Below are 18,612 nucleotides of genomic sequence, written 5' to 3'. Positions count from 1 at the left end.
GAGACAGGCAAGGTGGCTGCTGAGGCCATCCAGGTGAGCAAGGATGGTGGCCTGGACCAGTGTGCAGATGGCAGAGGGATGTGGTCATATCTGAGATGTTTTTCTTCAGTTTTGCTGGATGGTGTAACAGGTACAGGAGGCAGGAGTGGACTCTGATGGAAGACAGGGACAGTACATGGAGGAAAAGAAGAGATGATGGGGGTACACATTGAACACCTACTGTGTGCCCGGCGCGTCACACTCGTTACCTTATTTTAATCTTCCCAGCCAGGCCATGGGTTAGGAACCACAGCTTATGGTACAGAGGAGGTGAAGTGACTCCCTCAGGGATACACAGGTAGTAAGTGAGGCAGCTGAGATTTTAACCCAGGAATGTTTGTCCCCAAATCCACTTCATCCAAAGGTTATATGGAAACAGACCTTTATTTTCTTATAGTTCATATTGACTTCCCCTTTAAAGTCTGAATTATTTAAATAACATTCTCTTGGTTAAAATTAATTTTTTTTTTGAGACAGCGTCTCGCTCTGTCACCCATGCTGGAGTACAGTGGCACGATCTCGACTCACTGCAACCTCCACCTCCTGGGTTCAAGTGATTCTCCTTCCTCAGCCTCCTGAGTAGCTGGGACTATAGGCGTGCACAACCACGCCCAGCTAATTTATATATATATACGTATATATATATTTTAGTAGAGACGGAGTTTCATCATGTTGGCTAGGCTGGTCTCAAACTCCTGGCCCCAGATGATCCACCTGCCTCAGCCTCCCAAAGTGCTGGGATTACAGGTGTGAGCCACCGTGCCCAGCCAAAATTAAAATATTTCAGTCAAAGCTAGAGTCCCCTAAACCACTGCAACTAATCATAGTGCCCTTTCCCTTCCCCAGAGATACCACCTTCATGAGTTTGAGCTGATCCTTACAGACCTCTTGCTACACATTTACATATATATAGTCATAAAAAATAGACTATTGTTTTGTAGAGTTTTCTGTTTTACATAAGTGGAATAAAACTATACACATTGTTCTGCAACTTGCTTTCTTCACTCAGCAGTTTATCTTGGAGAGCCTTCTATGTTAGTACATATAAATGGATCTCATTTTTTAAATCTGTTGTGTAGTATTCTTTGGAATAGATGTACCACCGTTTATTTAGCCCACTCGCTTTCCAAAGACAGAAATGCATTTTTCTATAAATGATGTAGCTTTTGAAGGACTTGTGGATTTTTTGCTTTTGAAATATAAGATTTTTATTTATGCTAATGGAGGAACCCACACCACAGTGACAACACAAATATTTAGCAACACCCAGCCTGGTGACTAAGTTTTCCCAATTTCCTTCAGGTGCTTGGCATCCCTAGGAACTAGCTCTTGTCTATTGCCAAGTCTCTGTTTATAGCAAAAGTCTGTCTCAAGAGTAACAAGGAAAATGGCAGAGTTGTCAGCTTTGATTTCAGTGCTGCATCCTGAAGCAGACAACATGATAGGGTGTGAAGACGGTACAGTTCGGAGCCTCAGGGACCTGAGTTCAAATCCTAGCTTTAGCCGTATGACCCTGAGCAGGCCTCTTTATCTCTCTGTGCCTCAGTCCGTCTGCCCGTAAAATGAAGTTTAAAATCCCTATCTTACAGAATGGCCAGGAGAATGGAAATGCAAGGCCCATGTATAAAGTGATGATCATGTAGGAGCACATGTGCTCATTTCTTGCCAGCCTGTCTGCAGCCCCAGCCGAGTGGGGCCTATGAGAGGGGCGTTGGTCCTGCATCATTGAAGGAGCCACTTGAGATCACAGAACAGTGAGAAGACACCAGCATGCCACCACTGCTGTCGATGCACTGCGGGGGGTAACATTTGAGGTCAAAGGGATTGGGAGAGGGATATTCCACCCAGGCTCTGGGCGCCAGCTGTGTGCCCACCACCACTGCCCTTTGCACTGTCTTTCATCTACCTCAGCAGGCGAAGCTAGGTTGTCCCTCTCCCCCAGTTTGTGGATAAAGAAACTGAGGCTCAGGGAAGGGGCACCACGTGCAGAAGCTCTCACTAAGTGTCAGGGTGGAGACTGGAACTCTGCATCCACTGCCTCTGAAAGGCGTCCTGGGAGGCTACAGGTAGCAGCTCTGCAAAGCGTCCCCACCTGGAGGGACAGGGAAGTGCTTCTTGTCTGCGCTCAACCATGGAGGCCCCTCCCCAGAAGGAGGAATAAGGGGCTTTTCTGGCCTCCATTTTCCCAAAGGGCTGAGACAAAGACCTCTCAGAGATCACCTCTGGGCATGCTGAACCAGATCTCTTCAGTGAGGTTGATAGAGAGGGAATATGAAATGGCCGTCATTTGTGTGTGTAGTAAGGCTCCATTCAAGCAAGCCGAGCCGTTGTTCCCTTCCCTCGTGTCTGTGGGGTGCTGAGAGGGCCTGGGCCAGGGGTCAGGGTCCAGCCCCAGGGAGCTGAACCTCCCTGGACCTGGATCAAGTCGCTTCCGCGTCTCTGGGCCTCCATTTTCCCAACCGTCGAATGGGAGGGTAAGAGAGGCTGGCCACCGGATGTGGAGGAGAGGGGACAGGGAGCCTTAGGGATGGGTGGCCAGATTAACAAAGAAAAATACAGGGCATCCAGGGACATTGGAATTGCAAATAAACAATAAGTTTGTTAATTTTTTAATTAGTAGTAAATGATTTGCTGTTTATCTAAAATTCAGATTTCTCTGGGTATCCTATATTTTATCCAGTAAACCTTTCTCAGGGGCCCCAGCTTCACTAGATCCCCCCATTCTTTGGTACAGATCATTGATGTTTTCACAGCTTCTAGATGAGTCCTGGTCACCACCTTCCACCCAGATCCCCAGCCCCCACACCCACTTCCCTGCCCATGTGGGAAGTCTGGAGCCCTGAGTGGAGAAGTTTAGTAAAGAATTCCCACAGTGGAGAGAAGAGTGGGAACTCAGCCTGACTTGGAGAAAAGGCAGGTGGTAGGTTTAAATCAGTGGAAACTTGTGTCCACACGTGTGTTGAATTACAGGAACACAGCCTCTGTGTGCCCCTTCTGTGCCATGTCCACATGGGTGCACATAAGCGAATGGACATTGTGTCCACACGCTTGCAAAGAAACCACCCAGCGCTGCACTATGCACATTCAAATCCACAATCTAGTGCCACATCCACAGTAGTGTGCCACATCTGTGTGTGCATGTGCACGTCTAGATGTCAGGTCTGCTATGAGCACATAACCGTGAATGAGCTGGGTGACAAATGCTATCAGGGAGGATCAGGTAAATGCTGCCCCCTCCACATGACAGAGACTGGATTCATAGGAAACCCCACCTAGGACCACTAGGTATCAGAGAGACACCCCTTACCCTGCACCTTGCCCATCAGGAACCATCAACACCGTGACGTGATCATAAACTCTAGGCACTGCGTACATGCCTGCAATGCACACCAGACGATAGCAGACCATCAGACTGGTTCTGAACTTACCTTGACAGCCCATACAGACCGATATCACAGCAGATGCCCGCAACACAAGCTGTTTTCCCACAGAGGCATTGTCTCTCTGCCCCAAGTCTGTTAAGTGGCTCTTACAGGGGGCACGTGGCCACCCATGTGTGCAGGAGCATCTGGGCAACCTCAGCACTTACATCCCCATCTCTAGTCCCCAGAGAGGCAGGAGCCGGGGGAGGTTTCCTAAGGACCTGCTGTGTGCTGGTGCAAGCAGCCTCCCTCTAGGGGATGGTGGAATCAGAAACCAGAAGACAGTAGTGGCAAAGGGTGGGTCTCAGTTGGAGTTTGACCCCCAGGGCCAAAACCCAGCACAGGAGAGATGCATAGTAAATGTGTGTTAGTGAATAAATGAGCCAGGTGACAAATGCCGTCAGGGGAGGATGAGGACAGATTGTTCTTGCTGAATAAATCAAGGAAGGCTTTCAGGAAGTGATAGTAAACGTTCTTTTGGGTCTCTCAAGACTAACTAAATAAGTCGACAGAGGGTTGGGCATGCTGGGTTCGAAGCCAGATGTGCCAAGTCAGAGGCAAATGCCCGGCACATGCAGACCCATGGCTTGGTAGGAGAGTGGGATAAATGTGGCATGGCTAGAGGTGAGGCAGCAGGAGTCCTTTGGGACAACCTCACAGAGAGGCCACTGTGAGCCCAGGAACTGGATGGTTGTGAGGACATGGGGAGCCATGGAAGGTTGTGGATCAGGGCAGGGATGCTGTGACAGCCGAACTTGAAGACCGGCTCCTGGCCCCACACTGCCTCATTTCCTCTTCCAGTCTCCTTTTTCTCGCCACTCAGCTTCTAGTTTCTCCTTCTCCAGCCTTCTGCAGCCACCAGTAGGAGACAAAGGGTCAGAGTGTTCTGTGTACCTGGGGACTCAAGTCTGGGTCTGTCAGCCACAGCACTCATGACCTCCTCTGCTGCAGGAAGACAGGTTGTGAGCCTGACTGTTGGCAGCTTTCAGGGAAGGAGAAGGGCCCTGTGGGAGCTGGCAGCCCCTACCGAAGAAAAGGAACAGTCGACCCAGGCTGAGTGCAGGCTCTGTCACCACCCCACTGTGTGACCTGGACAGGCCTCAGCAATAAGCCCCACGTCACAGGGTTGTTGGCGAGGCTCAAAGGTGATGCTGTGCCGAAAGCACCTGGCAAGTATTAGGCTTCCTCCTCACCCTCCTCGCTCAGGCTCGTGGCTCTTCAACCCGAGCCTGTATCCCCATTGCCAAGGACAATGCAGCTGGCCCTGCCCCATCCAAGAGTGTGTGACTCAGTAGGTCTGGGTGGGCCCTGAGAATGTGCATTTCTAACAAGTCCCCAGGTGATGCTGAAGCCGCCGCTCCAGGGACCGCTAAGTTTTCATCCCCTGCTGCACATTGCAATCCCTGGGGAGCTCTTCTAACTCCCAAGGTCCGGGCCATGCCCCAGCCCAATTCAATTAGAATCTCTAGTTTGGGGCTCAGGCATTCATATTTTTTAAAGCTCCCTGGTGGCTCCAGTGTACAACCAAATTAGGAACTAGTGCCTTGGAGAAAGCTCAGTAATAGCAACAACAATAGCAGCTAATATTAGTCAAGGCCTTCCCATGTGCCAGGTGCCCAGATGCGACCTCGTTTAACTCTGTATGGCAGGCACTATCATTATTCTCATGCTGCACATGAAAAAACCAAGGCCCAGGCCGGGCGTGGTGGCTCACACCTGTAATCCCAGCACTTTGGGAGGCCGAGGCGGGTGGATCACCTGAGGTCAGGAGTTCTAGACCAGCATGGCCAACATGGTGAAACCCCATCTCAACTAAAAATACAAAAATTAGCCAGGCATGGTGGCAGGCACCAGTAACCCCAGCTACTCGGGGGGCCGAGGCAGGAGAATCGCTTGAAGCCGGGAGGCGGAGGTTGCAGTGAGCCAAGATCACCACCATCGCACTCCAGCCTGGGGGACAAGAGCGAGACTTCGTCTCAAAAAAAAAAAAAAAAAAAGAAACCAAGACACAGAGAGGGGAAGTTACCCGCCCAAGGTCACAGAGCTGGAAGGAGTCTCGAGTGAGGCCCAGACCTAGATCCGCTGTCCCATTTCATTGCTTTGTCTTGAAGCGGTGTGGCTTCCCACAGTCCCAGCAGTGATGCCTATGCAAGCTACCCACTCTGTCTGACCTCTGACAGGATATGAAGCACGTGGTGCCCTCCCCCACTCAGCCTGTGCCACACACCTTTGTGTGCCCGCGTCTGCACACTGACTCAGCCACATCCTCGGGCACGCATGCATGCACTGACAGCCTCTCACAGGCACTAAGGCCCATGCCTGCCTTCTGGGTGCCTCTCAGGCTACATTTTAAATATACGAAGCAGGGCCACAAGGCCACCCTTGTGGTTTTTCCCCAGAAAGCACTCACCATTCGTTGTATCTGAAATTTCCTGAGCACCCCATTGTCGCAGGGATCAAGCTGGAGTGAATCAGCATTCACATTGGCTTCACCAGATAGGGTCACTGTGGGGCATTTGCAGAAAGACACAGCCTACCCCCAACTAGATCAGGCTGGAACAGGGCAGGGTGGCCGCTGAGCTCTGTGGCAAGAGGCCTGGCTCGGCTGCCTTCCCAGCAGAAGAACCCTGTGCCTCAGTGTGTGCATCTGCATAATGGGTGCTCAACAAGAACAACTTTACCATCTACAAAGCACTGTCAGAGCCTTGGTTCTATGTGATCCTCAAGTGAGACAGCCCAAGGCCCCTCGGAGAGGATGAGTGATCCACTCAAGGTCACATAGGAAGGAAAGGTAGATGCCAACCAGGTCTCCAGATCTAGGTAGGGGCACGTTATGGCTGCGGTGGTGTTCTGTGACACAAGCTGAGACAGTGGCAACACAGACAGAAATTCCTGCAATGCATATTCCAGGCCCAGAGTAACATTAGTGGTGTACGGTGGTGGTAGTGACAGCTGCATCTATCCTTTGTGAAGGCCAGTATATGCCAAGCACTATTTCCACACATCGTATTCCCAATCCTCTGTCAACCCCAGACTGCAGGGGATGCCAGAGACAGGGCTTTTTTCCCACAGAGGCATTGTCTGTCTGTCCCAAGTCCATTAAGTGGCTCTTACAAGGGGCACGTGGCCACCTGTGGGGGGAGGGGCTTCTGGACAACCTCAGCACACACATCCCCATCTCTGGTCCCCAGAAAGGCAGGAGGGGAGGGAGGTTTCCTGAGGGACTGCTGTGTGCTGGTGCACATTTATTCCCATTTCACAGAGGTGAACACTGTGGCTCTGAGAGGGGAAATGATTTGCCCAAGGCACCAGCAATGAACCAAAGAGCTGCTGGGATTTGAACCCAGGGCTGAGGTTACCCACTGGCCTGCTGCTGTCACACACCATGCAGCTCATCCCAGCTGATGGCCCCCAGCCCTGCAGACAAGGCGCCCAGCTCCCAGCCCCCAGCTCCTGGAAACAGTTCTGCCCTCGACTGAATTCCACCCCCTCACTGCTACCCCGGTGGCCTGGGTGACTCTGGGGGAGCAATCTGTTTTCACACTAGCTCTGAGCAGCAGATGGAGAGTTTGGGGGACATGATTATTGTTGGGTTTTTTTCTTGAAATCATTTGCTGAGGCTGCAGGCAGGTCCGCTCAGCCAGACAGTGCCCCTGAATATCAGCCAGCCTCAGAGGGCAGTTCGTGTATTCCTGCTCTCACCAGGGGCGAAAACAATCTCTGGGGTCTGTTTGCTGGAAATAAAGATGTGCAGCCTCATGGGGCCTCAGAACAGGGGAGAAGAGGTCAGTGGTCACCTGGATGGCCTGGAAAACTCACCTTGAGTCCCTCCCAGTTGGGCTCTACTTTTGATACAGCCCAGCCTCTCAGTGTGAGGTGCCCCACACATGGGAAGAGCAGAACCCTGCCCTGCCCTCAAGTACAGCACTAGAGCAGAAAGTAAGCCGTATGTTAAATGTCTCCATTCCTTCATCTCGCCCCTTCATTCTGACCTCTAACCCAGCCCCTGCTCCTTTACCTACCTCAATAGCCTTTTCTTTATTCTGATTAATTAACCATGTTCCACTTTATAAGTAGCTTATAAAAGTTGTCTCATACAAAGTGATTTTAAATGCCCTAAGTTAGGAAATCCAGACAAAGAGAGGAGAGGAGAAATAGGATGGAGATTTGACAGCTCGATGCATGCTGCTGAGTCCTCTGGTGTAGCTCACAGAGGTGAACTGCGTATTCAGTACTGAGCTACCAAGCAGGCAAGGGGAAGATGGCAAAAAGATGAGTTACGAGAGCCAAAGTCTCCATTAGAGAACACTCTCACTCTCACCCCAAAGGCCTGTGTAAGCCTGACCCCATGTGGCATGCTATAAATTCAGTTTCTATTCCCAGCCTTTCCTGGCCACTGGGGACAAAGGGTACAATAGATGTGTCCTCTTCCTTGAGGACCATCTGACCCCTCTTCTGAGGAGCAAACCAGGAATGCTTCAGCCACTCTGGCCTTTCCCAAGACCTTTGGAGTTTCTCTTGCCTTTTCACAGCCCTTCTCCCCACCCATATCCCTTCATCTGATCAACCCTCACTCCTTCCAAGCTCACCCAATTACAACTACACTTCTGCCAGGCGATCCTTCCTGACACTCCTGTCTTCCTGACAGTAGTGTCCCCAACATATAGAACAAAGTCTGGCTTATAGTAGGTGCTCAATCAAAATTTGGTGATTGATTGAATGAGTAAATGAATGACTGGATGTGCACTATTTAGTATGACCCTAGGTACCTTTTCTAGCTTCAGAGGGCCTGAGAAGGGTGGGGGAACTCAGACCTCCTTAAGATAGGAGGATCTTGAGTCTTGAGTGGGGCCTGGCATCTGGTGCAGGACACCCATTGTGGGCCGTCCAGCTTCTGTGTAACCATGCTCCCTCCCTCCTTCCCGGAATAATCCATCCATCCTCAGCTCACCCATTAGAAAGTCCTTCCCTCTCATAGTGAGGAGCGCCTCTGCCCGGCTGCTGCACCATCTGGGTTATGAGGAGCCCCTCTGCCCAGCCCCCGCCACTGTCTGGGAAGTGAGGAGCACCTCTGCTCGGCCCCCACACTCTCTGGGAAGTGAGGAGTCCCTCTGCCCGGCCGCCCCACTGTCTGGGAAATTAGAAGCGCCTCTGCCCAGCTGTTGCCCCCTCTGGGAAGTGAGGAGTGCCTCTGCCTGGCTGCTGCACCATCTGGGAAGTGAGGAGCCCCTCTGCCTGGCCGCTGCCCCGTCTGGGAAGTGAGGGGCCCCTCTGCCCGGCCACCCACCTTCTGGGAAATGAGGAGCCCCTCTGCCCGCCCCCCCACCATCTGGGAAGTGAGGAGCACCTCTGCCTGGCTGCCGCCCTATCTGGGAAGTGAGGAGCCCCTCTGCCTGGCCACTCACCATCTGGGAAGTGAGGAGCCGCTCTGCCCCGCCACCCACCATCTGGGAAGTGGGAAGTGCCTCTGCCCGGCTGCCGCCCCATCTGGGAAGTGAGGAGCGCCTCTGCCTGGCCGCTGTGCAACTCTCCAAGTGCGAAATCACAGCCTTTTGTGTGATCTTTCTGCCCTCCCCGTTTGCATTTTCGACATTAAAGTTTACTTTCTAATTAAAAAAAAAAAAGAAAGAAAAAGAAAGTCCTTCCCTCTCATAAAGCCAGAGGCCCCTCCTTGTACCTCTTCCTCCAGGTCCCCAGCTCTGTGCTCTGGGGCCAAAGCGCAGGCTCCCTTTGCCCCCAAGAGAACCACTGTCCCTCGAGCTTTGCTTAACAGAGCTGAGCTGGGGCTGGAGTTTGTCAGACGGCTCTCAAACATGAGTTCCAACTCTAATAGGTCTGGGCACATGCCCTTGGTGAGCTAGATGTCAAGATTTCTATATGGGAATTGACTTTTTAATGTTTGTAACAAATTTCCATTTTTTTAAAAACACCGGGCAGACCAAATGAAACCTCTTTAATGGCCTGAGACTGCAGTTTGCAGGAGCCAGAATTGGCTAAAAAGAGAGAGGAAGGTACCCCAAGCAAAGGAATGGGAATGGCCAGGGCAGAGGTTTAGAGGCTGGGGAAGAGCCCAGTTTGTATCCAGGACAGCTGGATACAGATGCACTTTGAGGCCAAGGCTCCTCAAATACCCACTGACAGCAAGCAGCCGTGACAGCAGGGAGTTCCTATACAGCCAGTCCCTCACTTTGCGCCGTGGCTGTCTTCTTTTACGTACATAGTAGGACACACAGATTCTGCCCACAGTTGAAAAATCTGGACGAGTGTTGGAGTGTTTTTTTACCTTCACAGTAAAAGCACATGCCTTTACAGTTTAGAGAGCTTCACACACATTCCTCTGTGCTTGGGTTTCCCCAGCCTAGAGGTTATTTTGTTCCCATTTTATGAATGAGAAAACTGAGTCTCCGAGGGGTGAAACTGGCCCAAGCTCACTCACAAGTCAGTGGTAGAACAAAGACCAAAACCTGGCTCCTCCTCTAGTGCTCCGACCTCTGCTTATAATTACACAGAAAGAAAATTCACATTTGAAAGCCTACAACCCCACATAGCATCTGTCTGGACATTTGTGTTTCTGAATTTTCAGGGCCTCGCTGCCTTTGTCCAGTAATCTTTGACACACTGTATTAATTTTTAATATGCGAAATGGTGAGATGCTCTTTAATCTAAATTGAATCTCAAACGCCATTCATCTCTCACACCAGCCTCTGTTGTTTCCGCTCCCAAAAATATGTGTGTTAATTTTCAGCAGAAAGGAAAAGAGACCGCAAGATTCAGCTCCTGGGAAGGGCATGACAGGTAGGCTGGGCCAGGCAAGCTGTTCCACCTGCGGGTCCTCAAAACCCCCGTCTTTGGATACCAAGTACCAGAGCCACCAGCCCTAGCCTTCCACCAGACCAATCCTTCATGTCACATGTGGGGAAACTGAGGCCCAGAGAAGAGAAGTGGCTTGTCTGCAGTCACAAGGCCCTTCCACTGTGCCTCTCCTCACCTTGACTGACCCCTTCCTATCTTGTAAAAATCCTGCCAGTTCAAAGTCTTCCTCTCCAGAACGTCTGGCTTAATCTCCCACCTGGCCTAAAAACTGGGCGGTAATAATGACACAGTACATCTACCCGGTGCCAGGCACAGCACTACACTCCTTACGTGAGACATCGTGTTGAAGCCTCACCCTAACCCTGTAAAATAGGCACTGCTGTTGCCTGCAAAAGGAGAAACGAAGGCAGTGAGAGGTGAAGCACTTAACCAAGGTCACCCAGAGCTGGGATTTGAACGCAGGCCATCCAAGTTCAAACCCCACCTGTGTTCTTGGGGCTTGGTTTCCTCAGCTCCGGCTTGGCTGTTCTTCCACTGAGAAGAGGGGAGTGAGCGAGACGTCGTGACCACCTCCACCTTCTCAGAGGCCCCATGTGAGCCTCAGTGCCCAGGGTTCCCACCTTGGACTTTGATTCTGGGATGCTTGTAGTGGAAGCTGCCATGGGAACAGTCCTAGCAGAGCACACAAATGTTTTTGTGCCCTGAGTTGTTATTTCTGAAGAACAGAGGGCCTCTCAGAAGTCTGTGGGGAGTGGGCAAGGGCCGGGGGCTGGGGAAGGAGCTGCCTGGAAGAGGGAGGGAGGGACAGAGAAGCTGCTCTGTGCCGACCCCTCACCCTTCCAGCCACATCGCCCTGTCCCAATCCATAGCCTTGGGGGTCTCAAACTAGCAACTTAGGGGCTGAATCCAGCCCACAGATATGTTGTTCTTGGCCCTGGCATGTTTTTAATGGGGAGATTTTACATCAAATTCCAGATGTCCAGCTTCTCTTAGAAGATTGGAAGATCTGCCACACTGGGCCCACATTCCCCCACAGGAGCTGAGAAGCAGCTGTCCTCTTCAGAAGGGCCAAGGTTCTTCAGTTTGCTCCAGTTTCTACCACTCCCTAATGTCTCCCACTCACCTACTTCACTCATTCACAAAACCCACCCAACCCCCACACCTATTCAAATTTGCAGCCCCTGCTCTGTCTGCTGTCCTGGGACTCAGGATCTCAATGCCTGGCCTGTGGATTCCCAGCATGACAGAGCCCCAGCATGATATGGCCTGACTTCCAAAATGGAACACCCACATTATCAACTGTTTACACTGTGGACTGCGGAACGTCTGAATCGCAGAACTCAGAGGGTTCAGAGACTCCCCTTCTCTTGGAATCAATCAGGCAGGGCCCAGAAGTTTGGCTGGCCTCACTTACTTTTTCTTGGCAAAAACCTTAATTTGCACCAAATCTAATGAGGAGCTCCAAAATGTGAAAACAGACCCCAGGAAAACCATTTCAGGGCCTGCAGACCTCAGAACCCCTGGGATTCTCAGGACCTACCTATCTTATTGAACACTCCCATTGTTGAAATGGGGAAACTGCAGCTCAGAGAAGGGAATTGGCTGGCCAAAGCCACAGCAAACTGCCATAACAGGCCAGTGTTGGCTGGTCATAGCCCCTCCCTCAGAGGCCCACTGCCCTCTTGAACTCTCCCTTCTCCCTTGTCAAAACTCAGTCCCAGGAAAAAGCCTGAATGAAACTCATTCACACCATGGCATCCAGAACTGATGATGGCTTCCCCTCCCAGAAAGTCTAAAGGAATTGGAGCTTTTAATTAAAGGAATAAAGGTCAAGTAGAGGAATTCCAGGTGTTGGCTATGGGTGGAATTGGACAAAAGGAGGAAGACAGGGAAGCTTCCTGCCGTTCCTGGAATCGTGCTACCGTGTGCCGTGCCTGCACGCTCTGTACGTGGATCTCCCAGATGGCCAGCCCGGCACGGAACAGTGGAGGAAGGGTTCCCACCCGCTTAGATCAAGGCTACCCTGGGCTCTCAGGGCCTAGGAGCTGCCCCACAGCAGCAGCTTGGTCTCAGGGCAGCCTGTCTCCCCATCTGTGAAATGAGCCTAACCTGGCTCTGGGTTCATTTGTTCTCACTGCATGCAGGACATGGGATCCCAAGAGCTTGCCTGCACCAACAAGCAGGCTGGCGTGAGGTCTCCTAGGGAGGGAGCCATCCCTGGGCTCCCCCAGTGGGGGTGTCTCAGCCAGCCTGGCCTTTGGAGGCTCCTGATGGAGATCTCATGGTCAGCATCTGAGGAGACTCTGCATCTAGAACCCCAGACAGACTCCCAAACCACAGGCTGCTGGACTCCCGGAACCACTGAGCTCTGACATCCATGGGCAGCCAGGTCTGTTCCATGCACATCACACTCCCCAGAACCTGGCACCAGGCTAGGCCCACAGTGGGGGCTCCAGGAATGCAAACTGAGTGAATGAATGGGTGAACGAGGCAATGAACAACAGACTGTTAGAACCCTAAAACCATATATTAGACCATGAGGTCCCATCAGCCACATGGTCCAGTCCTGCAACCCCAGTGTGCTGCTAGTGCTGTTCACAGGAGTAGACTGAAGGCCATAGGTTTGATGAGGGGTGTGTGCCCCTCCCTGTCCACCCCCATCTGTCCTCACTAAGACACAAGAAGAGCTGGGGTTTGCTGGGTCAGTGACAGGACTGTCATTGCCCTGCTGCGGGGCCCATTTTTGCTGTACTGTTTGGGCCAGGCTGCACACCTCGGGCCAGGCTCGTAACACTCAGACCTGCATTTAGTGGGTGGGACAATTGTAAGGCTTCAGGTGCCAGGCCCTGAGGGACAGGAATCAGACTGGTCTTTGTCCCCAAGGTCCACGGCCCAAGTAGGACAGGGGTCTGGGGAAGTGGTAAGCCTGCTGCGGGGAAGACTGTGGGAACTAAAGGCAGAGGGCCACTGTCCAGCTGGGGTGGAGGGGAGGCTGCTCAGCAGGGGCCCTTGAGAGGGGCTCACAGTGCTGAGTGGAGGAAAGGCTGTTCCTGGTTTGCTGAACAGCAGGAGCAAAGGCCTGGGGGTGTGACAGGACACTTGTCATGGAAAAATAAAGTGGCACACCAGCTACTTGGGGCGACATGGGGCAGCTTGAAAGGAAGGCTGAAGCAAGGAGAAGCACCGGCCTCTGAGGGGCACAGCAGACAGTGGACAGAGGGAGTCTTCCCCACCAGAGCCACGCACCTCCTGGTCACACGCCTGAATTTCCTCCATGAGAGGTTCACCCTTCCAGGCCCCTCTTCCAAGGTACAAATATACCTGGGGTTCATCAACTGTAGGTCATCCATACCCCAGTACCAGGGAGTTTAGGAGGGGATGTATAGACAGGCAAACAGTGGCCAGTGCCAGAGCAGGGAAGGGCACAGCATGGGCACAGTGTGGCAGGAGGAAGGCAAAGTGCTGGCCTGGCTCTGCTGGGCGGAAGCCACATGGCAAAAGCCAAGGCTGCAGACACAGGTTGCGGGTCAGAAGAGAGGGCCAGGGCGCCAGGCTGGGAAACACGGGCTTTATTCCAAAGACAGTGAGCAGCCTCCCAAGGCCATTGAGCAGGGGCATGAGAGTGGACTTGCAAGTCTGGAAGAATCATCTGGAAATGCAGATGGTGGGTGGAAGTGGGCCCTTACCACTCTGTCCGGTCCCCACATGATGAGGGGTGCACCTGGCTACACCTCACTCCCTTGTCCAGAAGAGGAGAAAGCACCAGTGTCAGCTGCATGTCCACCAGGCACGCTCCGAGCACGTTGCAAGGCATCCACGGTGAGGGCCGCTCCTAAGTGGGCACTCTTCTGTCTGGTGAGCTGCTCTGTTCCAGTGTCTGCAACAGTGCCAGGCACTTGGTAGGTGCTCAATAAATGCTCACGGACCACATGAATCACCTCATGTGATATTCACAACCACCCATGGGTTAAGTACAATCACCATCCGCATTACAGAAGAGGGTACTGAGGCTCAGAGAGCGAGGGCCATCACGCTGGGATTTTAATCCAGGCGGTGGCTTCTGATTCTTCTCTAACCACTGCGCGGCATTCGACAGGAGGGAGAGCGGAAGGAGGGTACCAGCGCGAGGCGGCTGTAGGAGTGTGGATTCGCTTCCCATGGCTGCCACAGCAAATGACCACAGACTGATTGTGGCTTAAAATGAGGGAATTTTATTCTCTCATGACTCGAGGCCAGAGGTCAGAAATCAGGTGTCAGCAGGGCCACCTCCCTCTGAAGACCAGGGAACAATCCTTCCTTGCCTCTTCCAGCATCTGGTGCCCCCAGGCATTTCCTGGCTTATGGCTGCATCACTCCAAACTCTGCCTCTGTTTTTGTGTGGCCATCATCCTTCTGTGTCTGTGTCTCTTGTAAGGACACCTGTCATTTGCATTTAGGGCCCAGACAGATAATCCTGGATGCTCTCATCGTGATATCCTTAACTTAAGTACAACAACAGGACTATTTTCCCAAATGTGGTCACATTCACAGGTTCTGGGGATCATGATGTGGATATACATTTTGGGGGCTGCCATTCAACCCACTGCACGGTGTCTCTGGCTTTTGGCAGGAGCCGACTTAGGGCCCAAAGCATGAAGAGATGTTGGGCTCCTGGGCCAGCCACCAGCAAGTTTCTTGCTCTGTTTCTCCTTTTCTGCCCCTAGATTCCCAGAACATGCCTGCATCTCTCCCAGGCCCCCAGGCCAACCTCTCTGTTCTCTGTCCACAGGTTTGCCGGGCACCGCTCCAGACCTGGAAAAGAGAAAGCAAATTTTTGGGCAAAACTTTATACCTCCAAAGAAGCCAAAAACCTTCCTGCAGCTCGTGTGGGAGGCGCTGCAGGACGTGACGCTCATCATCCTGGAGATCGCCGCCATCATCTCCCTGGGGCTGTCCTTCTACCACCCTCCCGGCGAGGGCAACGAAGGTAAGATGGGCCTCAGACCCACGAACCGCCCCGCACACCTGGCCACCGCATCCACGCTGGGGGGGCACTCATGGCTCACACAAATAATCCTCTCCTCCCAGGGGAAGAAACCGAGGTCCAAGGGGCAGGGCCCCACCCATAGCCAACACAGCCAAAGGGTGGCCGAGCCAGGCCTCAGCCCCGTTTTCCCTGTGTGAAATGCACAAGGGTTGGACTGGCAACAGTAATCATTTTAGTGAGCATTTTTGAGCACTTACAGTGTGCTAAGCCCTGGGCTGAGATGTCGCCCTGACAACCCCCTGAGGTAGCTGCCATGGTTATGCCCATTTTAAAGATGAGGAAACCTTGGGTTCAGTATATACTGCTTGGGTGATGGGTGTACCAAATTCCCACCAATCACCACTAAAGAACTTACTTATGTAGCTAAGTACCACCTGTTCCCCAAAAACCTATGGAAATAAAAAATATAAAAAAAAGATGAGGAAACCAAGGCACAGAAAAGGGGGTTACCCTGCTCGAGGTCACCAGCTAATAAAGAGTCCTCAGATTTTGCTGTGGAGCCTTTTGAAAACATCGTTGTCAGGCCCCATCCTGAGAGAGCCTGGTTCTTTCTCTCCAGAGTCCAGGGATGGCTGGATTTTAATAAGCACACAGGTGAGGGCGACCCTGACATCTGTGCAGGCTGATCTGTTTTATAATCTGCTTTTTCAGTCAGTAGGATATTGTAAATACTTTTTTGTGATTCATTGTGATTCAACATTTCCTAATGAATGTGCTGCATAAATAGATAACCCTACTACACCTTCAGACAAGCAAATTAAAAGTTAATAGCACATAAGAAATAACATTATGGGCCTCATTTTCCCTAAATAAGAAGGTGGTCTCTGAGGTCCCTTGAATATCTGTTGTCCTGCCCCCTCCCAAGCCAAAGTTGCCCAAGAAACTGGATAACCAAGTCTATTAGGCCAACTACCTCAATTTTCAACATAATAAGTTGATTTCTTACATGATCTCTTCCCATAGAGGGTTTAAAGACACAAGAGATACATCTCACAGGATGCAGTCAAACAGAAAGCCAGCCAGAAAAGGAATGGAAGCAAAGAAACCAGCTATGATTGCTGCCATGATTGAGATTTAAATCTGACTTGAGGTTCCTGGCAGCCAAGACAGAAAGGGAATTAGGGTGATTTGCTGTGAATATACTAAAGAGTACTGAATTTAAAAAATAATAATAATAAAACAAAAATTTTAAAATGAAAAATAAAATTAAAAACTAAAAGGTAGATTTGCATAGCTCAAATTATCAACAAGGAGGAAAAATATTTAGGAAGATGACATTTCTCTTTACGAGAATTCTGGGATGAACTTTCACATAGGACATTATAAGAAATGCACAATGGCAGCCTTCTTTGAAGAGGTTTTATACCAAATATGAAAGAAGGTAGTACATGACGACTTGAATAAGCCTTGAACAAAGCTAAGAGTGTAACACAAATGCATAATGATAATACTTCTTACTATTTTTATAGCTACCACTAGTTGGGAGCTATTATGATAGAAGTCCATTTAATTATCAATCCTCACAACAACCCTATAGATAGGTGCTATTATTATCCACGAAACCAAGGCCCTGAGACAGCAAATCGCTTGCTAAGGGCACACAGCTAGAAAGTAGCAAAACCATGACTCAGACCAAAGCATTCTGGCTCCTCGGTCCTGTCCCTCAGCTGCGTTTCCTCAGAGAGGGACAGGACTGAATCAGCTCGGATACATGGCCTCATGCAACCCAATTCAGTACAAGATTAGAACTCAGATAGCAGGTGGTGGAGGGGGTGGAGGGGTAACATGGACCGAGCTCCTCGTGTGTGCCAGGAGGAGCTTCTAACCCTCTAAACAGATGGCTGCAATGTTCCATCTTAGAGATTCAGAAACCAAGGCCCAGAGAGGGGAAGGACTTGCCTGCGGTCACAAAGCTACATTAGACGGTAGGGCAGGATTTTCAACCCGAGTCTGTCTGGCCCTTTCCAAGGCTCTTCCCTGCCTCTGGCTGGGGCACTAGCTCAGTCCGCCCCTGGTCCAAGGCAGCTGCACACAGTCCAGCTTCACTGGGATCAAAAGTTCTTGGGCTTTGTGACCATCCTGACTCCTTCTCCGGAAGCCCACACCCTGGCCTGAGATCTGAGCTCTGGGCCTTCCATGTTTCCAGGGCTCCTGTGCCCCAAGTCAGGCTGGGGCTCCATCAATCCCCAGCCACCAAGAGCAAAAACAAACAAACAAACAAAAAACCCTGAGAGAGACATCAGTTTCACCAGGGAAGTTGACAGGGACAGTTATGTGGCCTTCTTGGCTCCCTTCTCCCTGCACACAGCCTTCCAGAGACTGGGGCCCAGCTGTGACTGAGCACCCAGCACACGTGGCACTTTATGTCTGGGTTCTCAGTGAACCCTCACACCCATTTCACAGACCAGGAACTTTCGGTCAAAGATCCCCAACAGGGCCCTCCCTGAGCAGCCAGTGTTGAAATTGTGCCATTGCTATGGTGCTAGTGAGTTTTGTCTGAAATCATGAAATGCACCCAATTTCTTTTTGACAACAGCTGCCACATCTTGGAAGGCACCAGAGTCCAGTGATCAGAGCCTAGGCACAGGGCCTGGATCTGCCTGTCTGGCCCTGGATCCAGGCCGGCCCTCTATGTGCTCAGCTTCAGTGTCTTCATCCATAAAAGGGGGTGAATGATATAGTACTTGCCCTGTGGAGATCTTGTGATGATTGAAGGAAATAATGCAAAGCGCTTAGCATGGAGCCCTAAGCAAACCTCAGGAAGCAGGTGTCACTCCCCACGTGGCCGATCGCTCCTGGTTTCTGGAAAAGTGGCCACATTCAACACCCCACAATTCTAGTATCCTCTACAGCAATGCAGGGGTGGACAGTGTGAGCGTATTAGAGCCACAGGTTCCAAAGCCCCAGCACCTGTCACTCTTGCCTCCAGCCCCTGCCATGTTGAGTCCTCAGAGGTCCACTGCCCGCCTCCGCCCCAGGTCTAAAGATCCAGGAGTTAAGGCCTGAGCCAGGCAGAGAGCCTTGCTTCTGAGGGGGCGGGCAGCCCTGTGCACAGAACAGACTCAGGAAGTTCTACAGAAGGAGCAACGCTGGCCCTGTCAGCAGAAGGAAGGAAGGAGGGAGCGCAGGCTAGGGGGAAGGAGGAAAAGGAAAGGAAGAAGGAAGGCAGGGAGGGGCTTATTTATAACCTGGCACCCATAGGAAACATGGACGACTTCCACCACCGGCTTCACCAAATCCCTGGTGCTCACATTGTGTTTGAACTCATTCAGTTTTATTTATCACTTGCCATTATCTTAAGTGCCTTGGAAT

At 51.4% G+C, this 18,612-nt stretch overlaps 1 protein-coding gene across 19 annotated transcripts in view; it reads left to right on the top strand.

Moving 5' to 3' along the window:
* Positions 1-18,612, top strand: part of ATP2B2 (ATPase plasma membrane Ca2+ transporting 2) — a 383,942-nt gene that overhangs the window by 281,553 nt on the left and 83,777 nt on the right. For all 19 annotated transcript variants that reach the window (XM_063805432.1, XM_063805430.1, XM_063805431.1 and 16 more), the window contains one exon: positions 15,043-15,240. In XM_063805432.1, coding sequence (XP_063661502.1) covers positions 15,043-15,240 — 198 coding nt within the window. The remainder of the gene's footprint in view (positions 1-15,042; positions 15,241-18,612) is intronic.

This window comes from Pan troglodytes, chromosome 2 (genome assembly GCF_028858775.2).
Source record: "Pan troglodytes isolate AG18354 chromosome 2, NHGRI_mPanTro3-v2.0_pri, whole genome shotgun sequence".
In the NCBI taxonomy this organism is placed as follows: Eukaryota; Metazoa; Chordata; class Mammalia; order Primates; family Hominidae; genus Pan; species Pan troglodytes.
Note: the sequence above shows the minus strand (reverse complement) of the source record. Positions and strands in the feature narration are given on the sequence as shown.